The sequence below is a fragment of the Rhinopithecus roxellana genome, chromosome 18, assembly GCF_007565055.1.
Source record: "Rhinopithecus roxellana isolate Shanxi Qingling chromosome 18, ASM756505v1, whole genome shotgun sequence".
NCBI lineage: Eukaryota > Metazoa > Chordata > Mammalia > Primates > Cercopithecidae > Rhinopithecus > Rhinopithecus roxellana.
In genome coordinates this window covers 73,336,075-73,357,477 of record NC_044566.1, presented here as the reverse complement: position 1 = coordinate 73,357,477, position 21,403 = coordinate 73,336,075, and the positions used below count along the sequence as shown (strand labels likewise).

The following is a 21,403-nucleotide window of genomic DNA, read 5'->3' as shown; positions in this document are numbered from 1 at the left end:
AGGCTGGGATTCAGGAAAAGATGAAGAATTGGGACCACTGATGGAATCATTCTACCTTATTCTCAGGCAGGGAAGCATTTTTATACATGCAGATAGTTTACAAGAAATGACTACTATATAGTCAGAAACTGCAAGGCTTCAGCAGTTGTATAAAAATGCATTTGTAAATACCCAAAGACCTTGAAGAGAAGGATCTGACCCACATCTCACCCAGGTTATGCTATTCCCAGCTAAGACACGATTCTACCACACCCTTGGCCAATTTTGAAAATTGTTTCAAACTATTTATTTGAGGTGGAATTACTTTTCCTCTCCCATAATGGGAACAGTCATGGAGTAACGTGACCAGGGTCCATTGGATGGGTCATGCCACTTGAGGGCAGCCATCCCCAAATTCCATCTTTATGGGCAAAGCATCTTTTGATTGCTAATATTGATTTTTAAAGCTGGTTGAGCTAATAACTGTGAGTTAATTATGGCATGTCTAAATTGAGTCAATTTTCTTTTAGTAGTTTTGGTGGTGCCTAATATCAATTTGGCAACACTTAATATTAGCTGGGGTATTTTTAAAAGCCAAAAACTTCACTTAGCATGTAAATCAAAACAAAGACATTACTATTTCCTTGTGGGGTGATCGCTAGACTATTGGTTTCTGTCTGTTATTAAACTGTTATCTCCTTAGGGCCTTGACAACGTACTAATAGCTCACTGATTTCTTTACCATTTTTAATCGGAGTATCCAAAAAGGAGGTAATAAATCATGTGTTTCAATAAACGTCACAAATCATGAGCCACCCAAAAAGTAAATCTACTGTCCATATTAATATTTAGTCTTTCATCTTGCCAGAGCGCAGCCCCAAATCTAAGCTACTAGTTCAGCTACCTGGACAGGCCGAGAATTAGGCCATGGAGCACTTCAGTCATTGCATGTTCAATGACAACAGCATATCCTGCGCTTGGAATGCCTTTGTCATTTTTGAGAACCATCCACAATGTATATTAAATCAAGGCTGACTAAAAGGTACATGATTCAAATCCGGGTATACTTAACTCCTGAGAGGATGCTAAACAGTCATGCGATTCCTTTTTATTCTTAAAAGAGAATAAATTTGCAGGGTTACATTTCGAACAATATTGAATATGCAAAGCAGACCTTACAGTTTCATAAGTGGTAAATTGACTACTGGAGAAATGTCAGATGCTGCCTTGAAGTAGCAGAAACTTTAGAGATGTGGGACCCATAGGGTTAGTGGACACACAAGCACTGTGGCGGAAGCATCAACAAGTTTGGCCACTGCTACCACTTCATGCAGGTACAGAGGGTGAACCTTTGCCTCCAAATCAAGGAATGTACTAAGATAGGCAGAGAGAAGAGTTGAGCAGATTTAGGAAAACCTGAAGGTGGAGATTGTTGCAAGAAGGCTTTCACAGAGTAGCATTTTCTACTTTTGCATCACAAGGAAGTTGCATCAGAAATTTTAAACTTCGTAAGCCCATGCAAAGGCTGAGCTATGAGATACACAATTACCTACAGTCCTGAAATCTTCTTAGCCATCTTTTAATTTCTGTTCTTGGTAGAATTGAATGCTCTTTATTCTGGTTGAAAACAGAAACTATCCATCTGGTGACAGCTTGTGACCAGAAAAATGTAGATTCTTGGCAGAATTCACCTTTTCTCTAGATTCTTTATGTCCCTTTTCACCTTTGAATAAGAGGTATTTGGAGCCTTCAGTAAACTACTTAGATCAGGAAACACAGCAGTAAATCATCAATATATTGAGTCTATATATATATATAATTGTAAAAAGTATATATACACATATATAATTATAAAAAGTATATATACACACACACACATATATATGTGTGTATATATATATGTAATTTAATTTTAGACATTGAGAAAACTAGGAAGGGGATTCAGAAAATCCCTAAAGTTTAACCCTCCAGGGATATTTGTCTTCCCATGAAAAAGCAAATATTGCCTGTTTTTCTTTTTCTTTTCTTTTTTTTTTCTTTTTTGAGGTGGAATCTTGCTCTGTCACCCAGGCTAGAGTGCAGTGCAATCTCGGTTCACTGCAACCTCCGCCTCCCAGCTTCAAGAGATTCTCCTGCTTCAGCCTCCCAAGTAGCTGGGATTACAGGCACCTGCCACCGTGCCTGGCTAATTTTTGTATTTTTAGTAGAGACTGGGTTTCACCATCTTGGCCAGACTGGTCTTGAACTCCTGACCTCATGATCCACCAACCTCAGCCTCCCAAAGTGCTGGGATTACAGGTATGAGCCACTACACCCAGCCAGCTGTTTTTCTATATATGTATACTAAAGAAGACTGCACATAAATTACTGCATTGAGATATTTACTGGTTGAGAGAATGAAGAATAGGACAGTATTCTAATGGTTGCATGATATTTCATTAGTGCTATGATTTACCTCTAATGTTGGACATTTAAGTGTCACTATTATCAATAATACAGCAACAAATATCTTTGAGCATAAGGCTTTTTCTTTACAGATTGTTAGGAGTGAACTTACCTAGTTAAAGAGAATGAGTATTTTTAGGGTTCTTAATATATATTGCCAAATCCTGAACTTACCTAGTTAAAGAGAATGAGTATTTTTAGGGTTCTTAATATATATTGCCAAATCCAAGAGCAATTGTATTATTGTATCAACAATAAATCAAAGTTTTAAATGTCATGTCTTATTTTGCCAGCATTGGATTTTCTCATTAAAAGAGAAAGGGCTAATTTCATGGGTGCAAAGGTCGTGTCACTGTTGTTTTGACTTCGTTATTGGCGACACTGAATATTTATGTAGGTTGTTAATCAGTTTGATTTTCTCTTTTATGGATTGTTTATGTCCTTGGCCCATTTATCTATAAGGTGAGGGAGTAATATTTAAGTTGTTGTTAATGAATTATTAATTTATTATTCTAGATATAGTCCCCAACAGTCCATTTTTCTGAAAAAAATATTTTCCCCTATTGTTCATTATAGCATTTTTAAACAGAAATTTCAGAATTTCATGAAGTCAAACCCAAGGCTATTGATCTTCCATTGATTCAACACTTTTAGTTCTTCCTCATCCAAAGAATTGATTAAAATTCACTTAAGTTTCTCATAGATAGTTGTAGTTTTTAATATGTAATTTCTAAACCTATATGGATTTTATGTAAGAAAATTCATGAATTCTGAAGTATGTGAAATGTTTTATCCTTCCCCTCTGCCACTATGCAGATTCAGGGTGTTCATCTTTTGACTTACTATTTCCTCCTAACATAGATAACCAATTTAATACATGGATGACTTCGATGCCTTAATTTTATTTTTCCTCAATATTAAGCCAGTAAACATTGTTCTGAGGCTCAATATTTCCTCAATATTAAGCCAGTAAACATTGTTCAAATACTAATCAGTTTTTGAAATTTTGTGTCATTTTTGTTGTTACACAGAGATAAATACATATGTGTGTGTGTATGTGTGTATGTTTCAGAAAGATATATTTCCTGAAAATATTATTGGATTCATATAGTTATATTAACTATATTTCAAATAATAACTACTATTTGTTTTTCATTGGAAAGGTTATACATACACACACACACACACACACACACACACACACACTTACCGGTACATATATATCTTCATTAAAAAACTAAGAGAACAGATGAGCCAAAAAAGTCTCCATATAGTTACCAGTTATTTATAAATTGATATGTTTGTCTTTTTCTATCATGCATACACACACAATCGTACTGTAATACTTTTTGCATTTATTTGCTTACATAGTGCTTAGGTAGAATGTAATACTCAAATCACTATCTAAAAGACATACCTATTCAGAATTAAATTTAAATAAGAACCAATATGAATTAGATTTAAATAAGAATCACATTAACTGTGAATTAATGGTTTGGAACAAATTTACTTAAAGTTCATTAACCATCTAATGTACTTTTCTGATAGCTTTAAATCGTGTGTATTTACAATAGAGGCTAATCTGAGTAGTCAAACACATATTTGTGGACTCTTTGAAAAACCACAGTGGATTAGAACTTGAAATTGGCATAGCCTTGTATTCCCTGAGTCTCCCCTAGAGGATGCTAGTGAGAGACAGAGTAATAGAAAGTAATAACCATTTTAGGTTCCTCCTAGGAAATGGCTTATGTTGGTGCCATGCAAATATGTAAAATATGTGTTTCTCTGTTTTAGGAAGTTGTACAGTTTCTAGACAAGAAACATCCAAACCACTATCGAGTCTACAATCTATGCAGTATGTACCTTACTCTGTATATTTCTACTGTAGATAGAAAACAGATTACTGAATGTAAGAAGATGATTTTGTTTTTTACATTGCATTTAATCATAAGTATTTGGTGCTGGTGCAGAAGGCATTTAAAAATCCCCATCTTGGACTGGCCCCATTTGGTAGAAGAAGTTAGCCCAGGAGCACAGAGTACCCTTATGAAGGAGGCAGCTCTGGCAGGACTAATGAGGCTGGAGTGGAGGCAAACCATTTTAGGGAAGATCTGTTCTGGCAATACTAGGTTTAGGAAAATCTGTCTGTTTTTCCTGCCAGATTGTGTTACGAGGACATAGACAATTTAACAAATGAGTCCCCTGACCCATTAGCAGTGGGTTATGATGAGAGCAGGGCCGCAGATGGGAAAAAAGCAAAAAAAAACTCTTTAGAAAATAGGTCTCAACCCAGCTTACCACTCTGTCTTAATTTTTTTCTCTACCTGTATACTCAATAGACAGGGGGCAATCATTTTGGCCAGCTACATTTGCCTCTTGCATGGTTTCTAACTACCCTGCAATAATATAATGAATAGTCTGCTAGAAAGTTAAAAATTACGCCTATTAAACCAAAATAAGTTGAGTTTAGGTGACGTGAGATGGATAATCCACTACTATCCTTCTGTTTTTGAGACCCTTAAGTTTATTTTATTTAGAGCAGCAGGAGCAAGTTGGAAAGCTCCTTTTGAAATGGATACGGAATTTCTAATAAGATATTTTATATGATTCATAACTTCATTTACTGTGTTATTATACAGAGAGATATGACATACATGTTATTTATTTTAGGTGAAAGAGCTTATGATCCTAAGCACTTCCATAATAGGGTCAGTAGAATCATGATTGATGATCATAATGTCCCCACTCTATGGTAAGTTTTATGCTATGTTGACTATCAGAAGGGGGCTAAATATATTGGGCTTGATTTTTTGAAAATATTTTAATTCAACTAAAAATCCTAAACTTGAAATCAGGGAGATGGTAGCATTCTCCAAGGAAGCAAAGGAGTGGCTGGCTCAAGATCCTGAAAACATCATAGTGATTCACTGTAAAGGAGGCAAAGGTAATAGCGTTTTCCTTTTTATTCTTCCCGTTCTAAAGACATGTAAATACATGTAAAGCACAAGAACAAGATATGTGTTGCTATTAAGTATTAGTAATTGTTAGCATTTAAAAATATTAGCTCTAAGACTGAAAGAAGGGAAGGAGAAAGGAAAGAGGAGAGGAGCAAGAGTAGGAGATAGGGAGAGGATAAGGAAGGGAAGGAAAAAAGAACTAAGGAGGGTTGAGCATATTTTCCCTTGTTTTTCTACTGTTTGGATATCTTTATTTTTTGTTTGCTAGTTTATATCTCTGAAAATACAAAGTCTTTAATTTTGGAGTGTCAGAATACTTTTATTTAAGGCTGCTATTTTTATTTTTAAATTAACAAATAAAAAGTATATTTATGGCATACAACACGATGTTTTGATATATGTAAACATTGTAAAATGGCTAAATCAACCTAATTAACATATGCAATACTCCACATACTTCTTACTTTTTTGTGGTGAGAACATTTAAATTGCATTCTCTCAGTAATTTTCAAGTCTATATTATTATTAACTATGGTCACCATGTTGTACAATAAATTTCCTGAACTTGTTCTTCCTGTCTAACTGAAATTTTGCATCCTTTAACTGACATCTCCACAATCCCTCCTGTTTGTTCTCCTCAGCCCCTGGTAACCACCATTCTACTCTCTGCTTCTACGAATTTGACTTTTTTAGAGTCCACAAATAAGTTAGACATCCAATATTTGTCTTTCTATGCCTGGCTCCTTTCGCTTAACATAACGGTCTCCAGTTTTTTCATCCTTATTATCTCAAGTGATAGGATATCCTCTAAGGTTGAATAGTATGTTCTTATTTATATATAGCAGATATTCTTTATCCGTTCATCCAGACATTTATATTGACTCCATGGCTTGGCTATTATGAATAAGGCTGCAGTGAACATGGGAGTGCAGATTTCATTTCCTTTGGATATATACCCAGAAGTGGAATCTCCAAATCATATGGTAGTTCTATTTTTAGATTTTTGAGGAATCCCCATGCTGTTTTCCATAATAACTACTAATTTACACTCACACCAACAGTGTACAAGAGGGTTCTCTTTTCTCTCCATCCGCACCAACTCTTCTTTTGTCTTTTTGTTAATCACCATCCTAACAGGTATGAAGATATCTCTTTGTGGTTTTAATTTGCCTTTCCTGATGATTAATGATGTTGAGCATTTTTTCATATACCTCCAGGCCATTCATATGTCTTCTTTTGAGAAATATCTTTTCAGGTTCTTTGCCCATTTTTTAGGCAAGTAACTTGTTCTCTTGCTATTGTGTTGTTTGAGTTCCTTTTTTTAAAAAAAAAAAATATTACCCTGTTCTCGAATATATGCTTTGCAGGTATTTTCTCCCATTCTGTAGGTTGTCTCTTTATAATTGTTTCTTTTGCTGTGCAAAAGCTTTTTAGTTTGATACAATGTCATTTGTCTATTTTTTCTTTTTTTGCCTATGCTTTTCAGTCATATCCAAAAAATTTGGGCCCAGACCTATGTCAAGAAGCTTTTCCCCTGTGTTTTCTTCTAGTAGTTTTCCAATTTCAAGTTTCACAGTTAAGTCTTTACTTTGAGTTGATTTTTGTATACTGGGTGAGATAAGTTGCAATTTCATTCTTCAGCAAGTGGATATCCAGTTTCCCCAGTATTGTTTGTTGAAGAGACTGCCCTTTCCTCATCGTGGATTCTTGGCACCTTTGTCGAAGATCAGCTGAAAAATGGGTGGATTTACTCTGGGCTTTCTATTCTGTTCCATTGGTCTATATATCTGTTTTTATTTAGGGTTGTTCTGAAACTTGGTGAGAATCTTTTAGATTAAGGGAACCAACACAGAAATGCTATTTCAAAAATTATACTGGACTTTTTCTAGTGTAATGATACAAAGAAGTTTATATTGGTGGGGTTAAAATGGGGGGAAAAGCCACTTGTAAAACCAAACAAGTTAAGTTCAGTTAGATTTTCTTTCATTCAGGTTTAGGCTTTGAATAATCATGTAAGGATATTTCACAATTTTTGACAAACATGAAGAATTACATTCTTAGAGGGCCGTAAAACCATTTTTATATCAAATTCCAGGAAAACATAACACTGTAAACTGACTTATATAATTCAGTGAAATGAAGTTTTAGTCTTATTGAGAACTAGTTTCAAGCCCATTAGTTAATACAGGTTTGACTATTCGGTATAAACCGGCAATTTACAATACCATAGTTAAATTAAGAAGATAGAGGTTGAATCACTTGAAGTTGCCGTTTTTTTAACCATCTTTTGGTTTAAAAATGGCCATTTCATATCGCCCAAACTAAAACGTTATTATTGAAGCAGTAGCATCAGTTTTCTACTAACTAATGCTAATTCCTTGCTTCAAGGATTTCAGATTTGACTTTTTTCTAAAAACTTTTGCTGAGAAGGGGTTTGCATAATATAAGTGTTCACTTAATATTTTGTTGATTTTTTGGGGGTTGTTTGGAGAATATCCAGCTGGTATGCACCAGAGAAGCCTTTTTTAAAAAACGTTCATTCATATTAGTCTTGCTGTCTTCTGATTGGTTGCTGCCTGCAGGTTACCAGTAGTATCATGATAGTAGAAATATTTTATTATTGATTTATAGGAGTTCTTTAAAGAATCTGAATGTCAATTTCTCTTAGTATTGCAAGTATATTCTCCCACTGTGTTTTTTTAAAATTTGATTGTGATTTATTTTGTCGTAAAAAGTTTGTAAATTTTTGTTTTGTTTTGAGACACGGTCTCGTTCTGTCACCCAGACTGGAGTAGAACGGCTCAATCTCGGCTCATTGCAGCCTCAGCCTCCCTGTACTCAAGTGATCCTCCCGCCTCAGCTCCTCTGAGTAGGTGGGATTACAGGCATGCACCACCACGCCTGGGTAATTTTTGTATTTTTTGTATAGACAGGGTCTCCCTATATTGCCCAGACTGGTCTTGAACTCCTGGACTCAAATGTTCCACCCGCCTCAGCTTCCCGAAGTGCTGGGATTACAGGTGTGAGCCATTGTGCTGGAAAGAAGTCTGTAATGTTAAATGTAGTAAAATGTGTTAGTCTATGTGTGTGTATGTATTTCATGCTTTTCTGTCATGTTTAGGAAATTCACCCCTATACTGAGGTAGTAAAGATATTCTACATTTCTTCAAAAATCTTCAAGGTGCATTTTTAATATTTGGGTCTTTAATCTAATTGAAATTTGGGGGAAGTTTTTTTTTTTCCATATGGGTAGCCAATGGTCCTAACATCATCAATTGCATGCTATTTTGTTCTCCATTTATTTGTAATTCCTCTCAATCATATACCAAGTTTCTACAAATATTCAAAATTGTTTCTAAGTTCTCTATATCACACTTTTGTAATTATTGTAGCTTTATATTGTAGTTTGATAAAGGCAGAATTGTCTTGCTCTTCTTGGAACGTTATTCATACATTAAATTTTAAAATAATTTTGTCAAGTTCCACTATAAAACATGTTTAGGATTTTCATTGGAACTACACTGAATTTATAGATTAACTTGAGAGAACTGACAACTTTGTGATATTAAGTTATACGTGTGATTAATCTTCTTCATTCTTTAATAATATTTTATATTTTCTTCATTATGTCTTTGCATATATTTTCAAAAATTCATTCCTACACAAATTGTGACTGCAAATGGAATCTCTTTTTTTTTCCTTTTACATTTGGCTTGTTTCCAATTTTTGCTATGATAAATAATGCTGCTTTTTTTTTTTTTTTTGGACAGAGTCTCACTCTGTCACTCAGGGTGTGGAGTGCAGTGGTACGAACTCGGTGCACTGCAACCTCAGCCTCCCAGGTTCAAGCGATTCTTGTCCCTCAGCCTCTGGAGAAGCTGGGATTACAGGCACCTGCCACCATGCCTGGCTGCTTTGTATTTTTAGTGGAGACAGGCTTTCACCATGTTGGCCAGGCTGGTCTCGAACTCCTGACCTCAAGTGATCTGCCTACCACGGCCTCCCAAAGAGCTTACGGGGGTATTACAGGGGTAAGCCACGGCGCCTGGCCCAATGATGCTGCTTTTAAAAATACACATTTCTTGTTGCATATGTGACCGTATTTTTGTTGAGTATATACCTCAGACTGAAATGGTTCTGTCTTAGGGTAATTAATCTTGAACTTTATTTGATAATGTCACCTATTTCTGAAACAGTTGTACCAATTTTCACTCCACTGGTATTGTACACTCGAAGCGTTTCATATCTTCCCCAATACTTGCAATTCTGAGTATTTTTATTTTTAGCCGTTGGGTGTTTGTGTGATGGCATATTATGGTGGTGTTCATTTGCATTTCTGTAATTACTAATAAGATTGAGGAAGTTTTCTTAAGATTATTAAGTATTTGGATATCCTTTTTTGTAAAGTAACTATTAAATTTTCTTACCCATTTTTCTCCTGGATTATTTGTCTTTTTTCTCTTGATTTGCAGTTTTTTATGTATTCTGATTTCCATTCTGTTATTGGTCATATATGTATTTCAAGAAACCTTTTCTACTCTGTGATTTGCCTTTAGTTCTTAGCTGTATTACCATCATAGGTATTATGCTTTCCTTTTATCAAGTTTGTGTTTTTGTGTCCTGATTAAGAAAATTTTCCTTGAGTTTAAAGACATTCTACTACTATATTTTCTTCTAGAAGGTTCATTCCTTTTAAAATTGATTTATAAGTATGATGTGAGGAAGGGGTTAGGTTTCATCTTTTTCCATATATGGCTATCCAGTTATTCCAGTACACTGGTTGAGAAGATTTTCATTACTTTAATACCCTGCAGAATATGAGTCTGTTTCTGACCTTTTATCCTGTTCACTGATTTTTCATCTGTGTGCCAGTAGCACAACCATCTTACTGTAGCTTTCTCATAAGTCCTTATTTCCAGTCAAGTGAGTACAATCATCTTTTCTTTTTCTTCAAAATTATTTGTGTATTTTAGGCGGTCTACATTTCCATATAAATTTGGGAATCAACTAGTTAAATACACACACCCGATAGAAATATTTTTGGAATTGCGTTGAATCTATAGATTGGGGAGAATTGAATCTTTACAATATTGACTCATCCAACCCATGAAAAGAGATATTCTCTCATTCAGTTAGGTCTCCTTCCATTTCTCTTTACAATGTTTTCTTATTTTCTGTGTAGAAAGCTTGCATATTTTTGATGAGATTTATTCCTACATATTTGATATGTTGTGGTTATTGAAATGATATCCCTTTAAAATGTTTATTTTCTAAATGTTGATTTAAATGCAGTTCATTTTATTTATCAATCTTGTAATTCACCACTTGACTAAACTCACTTTTTATTTTTTTGAGATAGGGTCTCATTCTGTCACCCAGGCTGGAGTGCAGTGACGTGATCATGGCTCACTGTAGCTTCAACCTCCCTGGACTCAGGGAATCCTCCCACATCAGCCTCCCAAGTAGCTAGGACTGCAGGCAGGTGCCACCATGCCCAGCTAATTTTTTGATTTTTTTGTAGAGACGGGGTTTTGCCATGTTGCCGAGGTTGGTCTCAAACTCCTGGGCTCAAGTGATCTGCCAGCCTTAGCCCCCGCCTCCCAAAATGCTAGGATTACAGGCCTGAGCCACTGTACCCAGCCTAAACTCACTTATTAGTTCTACTAAATTATCTATAGATTCTTTTGGATGTTATAGTACATGATTATATCATGTGAAAATAATAAATTGTATTTTTTCCTTTTCAGTCATGTTTTTCGCCTAGCACTGGCTAGAACTTTCAGTACAGTGTAGAATTAGAAGTGGCAATAGCAGCCATCAAATTCTCAAAGGAAAAGCTTTCAGTGTCTCTCCAATTGCTTTAGGAGCGTGTGTGTGTGTGAGCTGCCATTTATCAGATTAAGAAATTCCTCAGGCCAGGTGCGGTGGCTCATGCCTGTAATCCCAGCACTTTGGGAGGCTGAGGCAGGCGGATCACGAGGTGAGGAGATCGAGACCATCCTGGCTAACACAGTGAAACCCCATCTCTACTGAAAATACAAAAAATTAGCCGGGCGTGCTGGTGGGTGCCTGTGGTCCCAGCTACTCGGGAGGCTGAGGCAGGAGAATGGTGTGAACCCGGGAGACGGAGCTTGCAGTAAGCCTAGATCGCGCCACTGCACTCCAGCCTAGGCGACAGAGCGAGACTCCAACTCAAAAAAAAAAAAAGAAAAAGAAATTCCTCAGCCAGGTGCCATGGCTTATGCCTGTAATCCCAGCACTTTGGGAGGCCCAGTAGGCCCGATCACTTCCGACCAGCCTGGGCAACAGGATGAAACCCCGTCTCTAACCCCATCTCTACGAAAAAATAAAAACAACCAGATGTGGTGGTGCATGCCTGTAATACCAGCTTGAACTCAAGAGGCAGAGGTTGCAGTCAGCCAAGATCACACCACTGCGCTCCAGCCTAGGTGACAGAGTGAGACATTTGCTCAAAAAAAAAAAAAAAAGAAAAAGAAAAAGAAAAGAAAAAACAATGTCTTTAGTTTGCTGAGAGTTTTTTTTTTTTTTTATCAAGAGTGGATGTTGAATTTTTCCAGATTTTTCTGAATCTTTGAGATGATAATTTTTCCCATTTATCTTATAAATAAATGTGGTTAATTACATGATTGATTAAGTGGTAAACCAACATATTTCTGGAATAAATATAATTGAGTTTTGCTATACTATTTTATTAATTATTAAAATATTTTATTATTAAATTCCTGGATTCTATTTGTTAATATTTTGTTTAGAATTTTCAAATTCATGTCATCAGTGTGATTGGTTATAATTTTCCTTTCTCATAGTTTTTTCAAATCTTGGCTTCATGAAATGAGTTAGATTTCATTTTCTCAGTTTTTATTCCCTCGATGAATTTATGCATGCTAATTTTTTTTCTTCTTAAGTGTACAGTGAAATTCACCAGTGAAGCTATACATTGGTCTAGAGTTTTCTCTGGGGAGAAGTTTTTAAATTATGGCTCAGTTTCATATATAGAATTTTTTTTTTTTTTTTTTTTGAGACGGAGTCTCGCGCAGTCATCTAGGCTGAAGTGCAGTGGCGCGATCTCAGCTCACTGCAAGCTCCGCCTCCGGGATCATGCCGTTCTCCTGCCTCAGCCTCCCAAGTAGCTGGGACTACAGGTGCCCGCCAGCACGCCCGGCTAATTTTTTGTATTTTTAGTAGAGACGGGGTTTCACCGTGTTAGCCAGGATGGTCTCGATCTGCTGACCTCGTGATCCGCCCGCCTCAGCCTCCCAAAATGCTGGGATTATAGGCGTAAGCCACCGCCTGGCCTATAGAATTTTTTATAATTTTATTTCCTTAGCCCGTTTTCGTAGGTTATAGTTTTCCCAGCATTTGTCCATTTAATCTACATTTGCGAATGTCTTGACATCAAATTATTCACAATATCATTTTACCATTTTAATGTCTATAGAGGCATTCCCTTTTTATTCCTTGCATTACTTTCTTGGTGCCTTCTCCCTTTTTTTCTTTTGATTAGTCTCACCAGGGAATTATCAATTTTACTAGTCTTTTAAAAGTAACAGATTTTTGGCCTTACTGATGGTCTCTATTATTTATTTTTTATTTCATCAGTTAGTATTATATTAGTATTTTCTTCTGTATTCCTTGGGTTAATTTGTTCTTTTCCTGACTTCTTAAGATGAATAATTCTTAGAGTGTCGACCACTCTGTTTTCTTTTTTTTTTCTTTTTTTTTTTTTTTTTGAGACGGAGTCTCGCTCTGTCGCCCAGGCTGGAGTGCAGTGGCCGGATCTCAGCTCACTGCAAGCTCCGCCTCCCGGGTTCCCGCCATTCTCCTGCCTCAGCCTCCCGAGTAGCTGGGACTACAGGCGCCCGCCACCTCGCCCGGCTAATTTTTTTATTTTTATTTTTTAGTAGAGACGGGGTTTCACCGGGTTAGCCAGGATGGTCTCGATCTCCTGACCTTGTGATCCGCCCGTCTCGGCCTCCCAAAGTGCTGGGATTACAGGCTTGAGCCACCGCGCCCGGCCTCTGTTTTCTATTTAGCATTTACGGCTACACATTTTCTTCTAAGAATTGCTTTAGCTTCATCCCACAAATTTTCATATGTAATATTTTCATTTTACTGGGTTCAAATTATTTTCCAATTTTCACTGTGCTTGGTGTTTTGTTTTGTTTTGTTTTGACCCATGAGTTATGTAGAAGCATACTTCCTTATTTCCAAACATAGGAGACTTTTGTATTTATCTTTAAGTTTTTTATTTCTGAGGCCAGGCGCAGTGGCTCACATCTGTAATCCCAGCAATTTGGGAGGCCGAGGAGGTGGTTCACCTGAGGTCCGGAGTTCGAGACCAGCCTGACCAACATGGAGAAACCTCGTCTCTACTAAAAATACAAAAATTAGCTGGGTGTGGTGGCACATGCCGGTAATCACAGCTACTCGGAAGGCTGAAGCAGGAGAATCACTTGAACCCAGGAGGCAGAGGTTTCAGTGAGCCGAGATCACGTCATTGCACTCCAGCCTGGGCAACAAGAGAGAAACACCATCTGAAAAAAAAAAAAAAAGTTTTTTATTTCTGGTTGTATTGTGTTGTGGACACAGAACATACTATGTTTTTTTTTTTTCTTTGAAATTTGTGTAGACTTGGTTTATGGCCCAGAATTTGGTCGATATTGTTAAATGTTTTCTGTACATTTGAAAAGAACACGTATTATGCATTGTTGAGAACAATGGTTCTATGTACATCCATTTGTTAATTTATTTAACTCTTCTATATTCTTACTGACTTTGTGTTTTGCTTTGATTGAATTTTAATAATTCTTTCCTTCTCACTCTCTACCATTACCTTGGAAGTTATATACTCCTTTTCTTTTTTTTAAGTAATTACTGTAAAGATTTCAACCTGAATCCTTGATTTAGCTATTAATTTTTGTTTATGTTGAGCCTGCATCTAGAAATCTTCCTAAACTCTCTCGTTAGATTAACAAGTTATTCTATAGATTTACTTACTACACTGACTTACTGCACTGGCTAGGCTCTGCAGTACATTGTTAAATGGAAGCAGTGAACAGAGGGCATTTTTGTTTAATTCCAGTCTTTGAAGAAAATGCTATCAGTATTACATCATTAATATGATGTTCCTGGTAGGTATTTTGGTAGATTCCCTTTGTTGAGTTAAAGAAGTGTCCTAGTTTTTATTAATTTTTAAAGTCACAGTTGTAGGCTGAATTGTAGTGAATGCTTTCTCTGCATTAATTGACGTAATTGCGAGGTATGTCTACTTTCATCTGTGAATATGATACATTACATTAATATAGATTTCTGATGTAGGATGATTCTTGTATTTTTATTATTTGTTTTTTAATGGGCAAAGATATTTTTTCTTTCTGAGCTTAGTTTTTTGGTATAATTTCAACTTTTATTTTAGATTTGGAAGTACATGTGCAGGTTTATTACCTGGGTATATTGTGTGATACTGAGGTTTGGGGTATGATTGATCCCATCACCCAGGTACTGAGCACAGGACCCAATAGTTAGTTTTTCAACCTGTGTCACCTTCTGCTGTGCCCCCCTCTAGAACTCCCCAATATCCATTATTGCCACCTTGATGTCCATGAGCATCCACTGTTATGCTTACAATTATAAATGAGAACATATGGTATTTGGTTTTCTGTTCCTGCATTAATTTGCTTAGGATAATGACTTCCAGCGGCATTCATGATGCTGCAAAGAACATGATTTTATTTTTTTATGAATGTGTGGTATTCCATGGTATATATGTACCACATATTCTTTATCCAGTCCACCACTGATGGGCACCTAGGTTGATTCTGTGTCTTTCCTGTTGTCAGTAGTGCTGAGAAGAGCAAGCCAGGCATGTGTCTTTTTGTTAGAACCAACTTATTTTCCTTTGGATGTATACCCAGTAATGGGATTGCAATGTCAAATGGTATTTCTACGTTTTTGAGAAATCTCCAAACTGTTTTCCATAGTAGCTGAACTAATTTACGTTCCCATTAACAGTGTATATGTGTTCCCTTTACTCTGCAGCCTTGCCAGCATCTGTTGCTTTTTGACTATTTAATAATAGCCATTCCGACTGGTATGAGGTGTAATCACATTGTGGTTTTGATTTGCATTTTTTGGATGATTAGTGATGTGGAGCATTTTTCATCTGTTTCTTGGCCACTAGTATGTCTTCTTTTAAGAAGTGTGTGTTTATATCTTTTGCCCATTTTTAATGGGCTTTTTTTTTTTTTTTGCTTAATTGTTGAGTTTCTTATAGATTCTGAATATTAAACCTTTGTCAGATGCATAGTTTGCAGATATTTTCACCCATTCTATAGGTTGTCTGTTTACTGTGTTGATAGGTTCTTTGCTGTGCAGAAGCTCTATAGTTTAATTAGGTCCCACTTGTCAGTTTTTGTGGCAATTGCTTTTGAAAAGTTCGTCATAAGTTCTTCCCCAAGGTCAATGTCCTGAATGTTGTTTTCTAGGTTTTCTCCTAGTATTCTTATAGTCTGAGGTCTTTCTGTCTTTAGTTAATTTTTGTATATGGTGAAAGGTATAGGCTGTATCTTTCTTTTGCATATTGCTAGCCCACTATCCTAGCACCATTTATTGAACAGGAAGTCATTTCCCTATTGCTTGTTTTTGTTGACTTTGTCAAATATCAGATGGCTTTCTGTGCTTGGCTTTATTTCTGAGTTCTTTATTGTCTTCCTTTGATCTATTTTTTTTTCTATCAGTACCATGCTCTTTTTTGGTTTCTGTAGCCTTATGGTATAGTTTGAAGTTGGATACTGTGATGCTTCTGGCTTTGTTCTTTTTGCTTAGGATTGCTTTGGCTATTCAGGCTCTTTTTTGGTTCCATATGAATTAGTTTTTTTCTAGTTCTGTGAAAAATGATGTTAGTAGCTTGATTGGAAAAATGTAGATTCTGTAGATCGCTTTTGGTAGCGTGGCCATTTTAATGATATTGATTCTTCCAGTTCATTAGCATAGAATGTTTTTCCATTTGTTTGTGTCATCTATGATTTCTTTCAGCAGTGTTTTGTAGTTCTCCTTGTAGAGATCATTCACCTCCTCGGTTGGCTGTATTTCTAGGTATTTGATTTTTTGTGTGGCTACTATAAAGGGGATTATGTTCTTGATTTGGCTGTCAGCTTGGACATTATTGGTGTATAGAAATGCTACTGATTTTTGTACATTGATTTTGTATCCTAAAACTTTACTGAAGTAATGTATCAGTTCCAAGTGCCTTTTGGTAGAGTCTTTTGGATTTTGTAGATATAGAATCATATTGTTGATGAAGAGAGATAGTTTGACTTCTTATTTTCCTATTTGGATGCCATTTTTTTCTTTCTTTTGCCTGATTGCTATGACAAAGACTTTTACTACTATGTTAAATAGGAGTGGTGAGAATTAGGCATCCTTGTCTTGTCCCACTTCACAAGGGGAAGCGTCCAGCTTTTGCCTGTTATAATGTTGGCTGTGGGTTCATAATAGAAGGCTCTGTTTTGAAGTGTATTCCTTTAATGCCTAGTTTCTTGAGTGTTTTTTGTCAAGAAGGATGTTGAATTTTATCAAAAGGCTTTTTTTTGCATCTATTGAGATGATCATGTGGTTTCTGTGTGGTGATTCACATTTATTGATTTGCATATGCTGAACCTTGCATCCTTGGAATGAAGCATACTTGATCATGGTGAATTAACTTTTTGATGTGCTCTTGGATTCAGTTTGCTGGTATTTTGTTAACGATTTTTGTGCCTATCTTCATCATTGAGATTAGCCTTTAGTTTTCTTTTTTTTTTTAATTGTGTGTTTGCCAGGTTTTGGTTTCAGGGTGATGCTGGCTTCATAGAATGAATTAGGGAAGAATCCCTCCTGGACTTTTTGGAATAGTTACAGTGAAGCTGATACCAGCTCTTCTCTGTATATTTGATATAATTCATCTGTGAATACATCTGATCTCGGACTCTTTTGGTTGGCGGGTTTTAACTTATGGATTCAATTTTGGAGCTTGTTACTGGTCTGGTCAGGGTTTCAATTTCTTTCTGATTCAATTTTGGGAAGTTCTATGTTGCCAGGAATTTATTCATTTCCTCCAGATTATCTAGTGTGTGTGCATAGAGCTGTTCATAATAGTCTCTGAGGACCTTTTGCATCTCTGTGGGATTGGTTGTAATGTCATCTTTGTTATTTCTGATTGTGCTTATCCAGATCTTCTTTCTTTTTCTTTGTTAATCTAGCTAGCAATCTATCAATTTTGTTTATCTTTTCAAAGAAATGACTTGGTTTCTTTGAATCTTTGTTTTAATTTTGGGGTCTGAATTTTGTTTAGTTTTGCTCTGATTTTAGTTATTGTTTTTCTTCTGCTAGGTTTGGGGCTCTTGTTTTTCTGATTTCTCTAGCTGTGATGTTACATTATTAATTTGAGATTTTACTAGCTTTTTGAGGTGCACATTTAGCACCATAAACTTTCCTATTAATACTGCTTTTGCTGCATCCCAGAGATTTTGGTATGTTGTGTTTCTGTTTTCATTTATTTCAAATAATTTTTTTATTTCTACTTTAATTTTATCATTTGCCCAAAAGTCATTCAGGAGCGAGTTGTTTCATTTCCATGAAATTGTTTGGGTTTTAGAGATCTTCTTGGTACTGATTTCTATTTTTATTCAACTGTGGTCCAAAAAAAATGGTTGGTATGATTTCAACTTTTTTTTTAAATGTATTGAGGCTTGCCTCATGGTGGAACATGTGGTTGATCTTGGAATACGTTCAGTGTACAAATGAGAAGAATGTATATTCTGTAGTTGATGGGTGGAGTGTTCTTTAGGTGCCTATTACGTCCAGTTGGTCAAGTGTTGAATTTACATCCATAATTTTTCTGTTAGTGTTCTGTCTGAATGATCTGTCTAATGCTGTCAGTGGGGTGTTGAAGTCTCCTGACTATTATTATGTGGCTAAGTCTTTTCGTAGGTCTAGAAGTACCTGTTTTATTAACCTGGGTGATCCAATGTTGGGTGCATATATATTTAGGATAGTTATGGCTTCTTGTTGAATTGAACCCCTTATCATTATGTAATGCCCTTCTTTGTCCTTTTTTACTATTGCTGGTTTAAAGCCTGTTTTATCTGTTTTGGGAATAGTGATCCCTGCTCTTTTTGGTGTTTTGTTTGTGTGAGAGATCTTTCTCCAACCCTTTACTTTGAACCTGTTGGTGTTGTTACACGTGAGATGGTGTCTTGAAGACAGCAGACGGATGAGTTTTGTTTTTTTATCCAACTTTCCACTCTGTGACTTTTAAGTGGTGTGTTTAGACTATTTACATTCAAGGTTAATATTGACATGTGAGCTTTTGACCGTATCATGACATTGTTAGCTGGTTGCTTTATACTTTCTGTAGTATTGCTGTTTTATAGGGTCTGTGAGGTATGTGCTTAAGTGTGCTTTTATGACAGCAGGTATCATTCTTTCATTTCCCTGTTTAGAACTCCCTTAAGGATCTCTTGTAAGACTGGTCTAGTTTTAATGAATTCTCATGGCACTTGCTTCTCTGGAAAAAGAATCTTTATTTGTCCTTCACTCATGAAGCTTAGTTTGGCAGGATAAGAAACTCTTGATTAGAATTTATTTTCTTTAAGAATTCTGAAAATAGACCTTCCCAGTCTCTCCTGATTTTTAAGGTTTCTGCTGAGAAGTCTGCTGTTACCCTGATTGGATTCCTTTTTTATGTGATCTGGCCTTAGGATTTTTTCTTTAATGTTGACCTTGGACAGTCTGGTATATGCCTTGGTAATGTTTATTTTTTTATAGTATCTTGCAGGTGTTCTCTGGCTTTACTGTATCTAGATGTCTACCTTTCTAGCAAGATTCAGGAAATTTTCTTGAACGAGTGCATCAAATATGTTTTCCAGGTTGTTTTCGTTTTCTCCTTCTCTCTAGGGAATGCCAGTAATTTGTAGGTTTGATCACTTCACATAATCTCATATTTCTCAAAGACTTTCTTCACTTTTTAAAAATATTTTTTCTTTATTTTTATCTGACTGCATTAGTTCAAAAGACCAGTCTTCAAGCTCTGAGATTATGTCCTCTACTTGGTCCAGTCTATTGATAAATCTTTCCATTGTATTTTGAAATCCTTAAGTGAGTTTTTTTATTTCCAGAAGTTCTGACTGATTTCTTTTTGAGATGTTTATCTCTTCCTTCATTGGCTGAATTGATTTAGAAGTTTCTTTTGGTGATTTCAACCTTGAATCTCATTGAGCTTCCTTGGAACCCATGCTTTGAATTCTTTATTGTCATTTCCGAGTTTTCATTTTGGTAGAAAGCATTGCCAGAGAGCTAGTGTGATCCTTTGGTGGTGTCACTACATGCAGGTTTTTCATGGTGCCAGAATTCTTGCACTGCTTCTTCTCATCTGGAGATGCTAGCACTTCTAATTTTTGTAATAGTTTTTATGTGGGTAGGATTTTTTCTTTTTCTTTTCTTTCCTGTATTATTATTATTGTTATTTTCTTCTTTCTCTTTCCTTCCTTCCTAGGTGATGTGACTATAGAGCAATGCTAGGTAGGTCTTTCAGCGTTGCTTCTATATGCACTTTTATCAGCAGGTTTTATATTGGGTGTGTGGTTTGACCTAGAAGCCAGTAGATGGCGCCAATGGGTAAGAGCTGGCTGTGGTCGGTGGTGCTGCTATATACTTGATTCTTGTTTATTGGGAGGAACTCTCTGTTGCCTTAGGCAATTAGCTGATTCCTAGAGAACACATTAATCTGAGCTCCCTCTTAAGCCCTAGCGGAACGGGGGTTAGGTAGGGTTGCGGGGGGGAGGGGGGGGAGGATGGGTGGAGCCAGATGGGGAAGGTTCCCCAGTGTTGTCCTGCTCTCAGTCCAGGTTTGGGAAAATGCCTGTAGCTTTTCCTTGTGTCTTTCCCTCACAAAGTCTCCAAGTCTCTCGTGAAATTAGCTCCAGGACTTGGGAGAAACAGTGCTCTTCCTCGGTCCGGGTTGCTTGGATCCCCAGTGGAAAGAGGGATGCTGTCTGCCTCTCTCACATACTGAGGTTTCATTCACTTTTGTCAGTCGAGTGTTGTCACAAGACCTGTTTGCCTGCATTGTCCTCCCAAGGATCTGGAGTGTCCTTCATAATTCCAGGGAGTTGTCGTTTTCTTCTTGAATTAAAGCTTACAGAGTTGATCTTTATATACTATCTTGCTATTTCCAAATGGCCGAGGCATGCTAAAAGCCTGTAATCTGCCATCTTGGAAAAAAAGCATCCTTGCATTCTTAAGAGAAATGGCACTTGGTATTGATACATGGTGCTTCTACATTGCTGAATTCACTTTGAAACAATATATATATATATTTTTGTATCTACATTTATATGTGAGACTGGTATAAAGTAATCATCTACTGTATTTATGCAGTTTTAGAACCAGCTATATTAGTGTTACTAAATGAGTTGGGAATTTTTCTTTTTTACTGTTATCCAAAATAATTTATATAAGACATGAATTATTGCTTTCGAATAGATTTAGTAAAAATCTCATATTGTTCTTTCGTGGAGAGGTAGTGAGAAATATTTTTACCGTAAATGTAATTTATTTTCCACCTGTGGGACAGAGATTGCAGTGAGCTGAGATCGCGCCACTGCACTGCAGCCTGGGTGACACAGCGAGACACTGTCCCCCCCAAAAAAGAAAGAAAATCAACTTAAAATGAACTCGTTGAATATTTCTGAGTGTATTTTTACACCAAGCATGTCCCTTGAACTAACTTCTTTTCTTTTCTAGGAAGAACTGGAACTATGGTTTGTGCCTGCCTGATTGCCACTGAAATATTTTTAACTGCAGAGGTATGAAAGATGTTACCACAGACTTTGTCTTATGAAAACTGAGTTTGCTAGTTCTGAAACATCACTGGTAGGATGTTAAGATGATTATTTTAGTCATGGTGCTCAGTGAAATTGTAATTGGAGAAGCAGTTGTTAAAAGGTCTGTTTTTGATACTT

At 36.3% G+C, this 21,403-nt stretch overlaps 1 protein-coding gene across 1 annotated transcript in view; it reads left to right on the top strand.

The window, feature by feature from the left end:
- Positions 1–21,403, top strand: part of LOC115894548 (phosphatidylinositol 3,4,5-trisphosphate 3-phosphatase TPTE2-like) — a 172,844-nt gene that overhangs the window by 136,062 nt on the left and 15,379 nt on the right. Inside the window, exons 5-8 of the mRNA XM_030922021.1 lie at positions 4,219–4,279; positions 5,095–5,176; positions 5,280–5,368; positions 21,186–21,247. Coding sequence (XP_030777881.1) covers positions 4,219–4,279; positions 5,095–5,176; positions 5,280–5,368; positions 21,186–21,247 — 294 coding nt within the window. The remainder of the gene's footprint in view (positions 1–4,218; positions 4,280–5,094; positions 5,177–5,279; positions 5,369–21,185; positions 21,248–21,403) is intronic.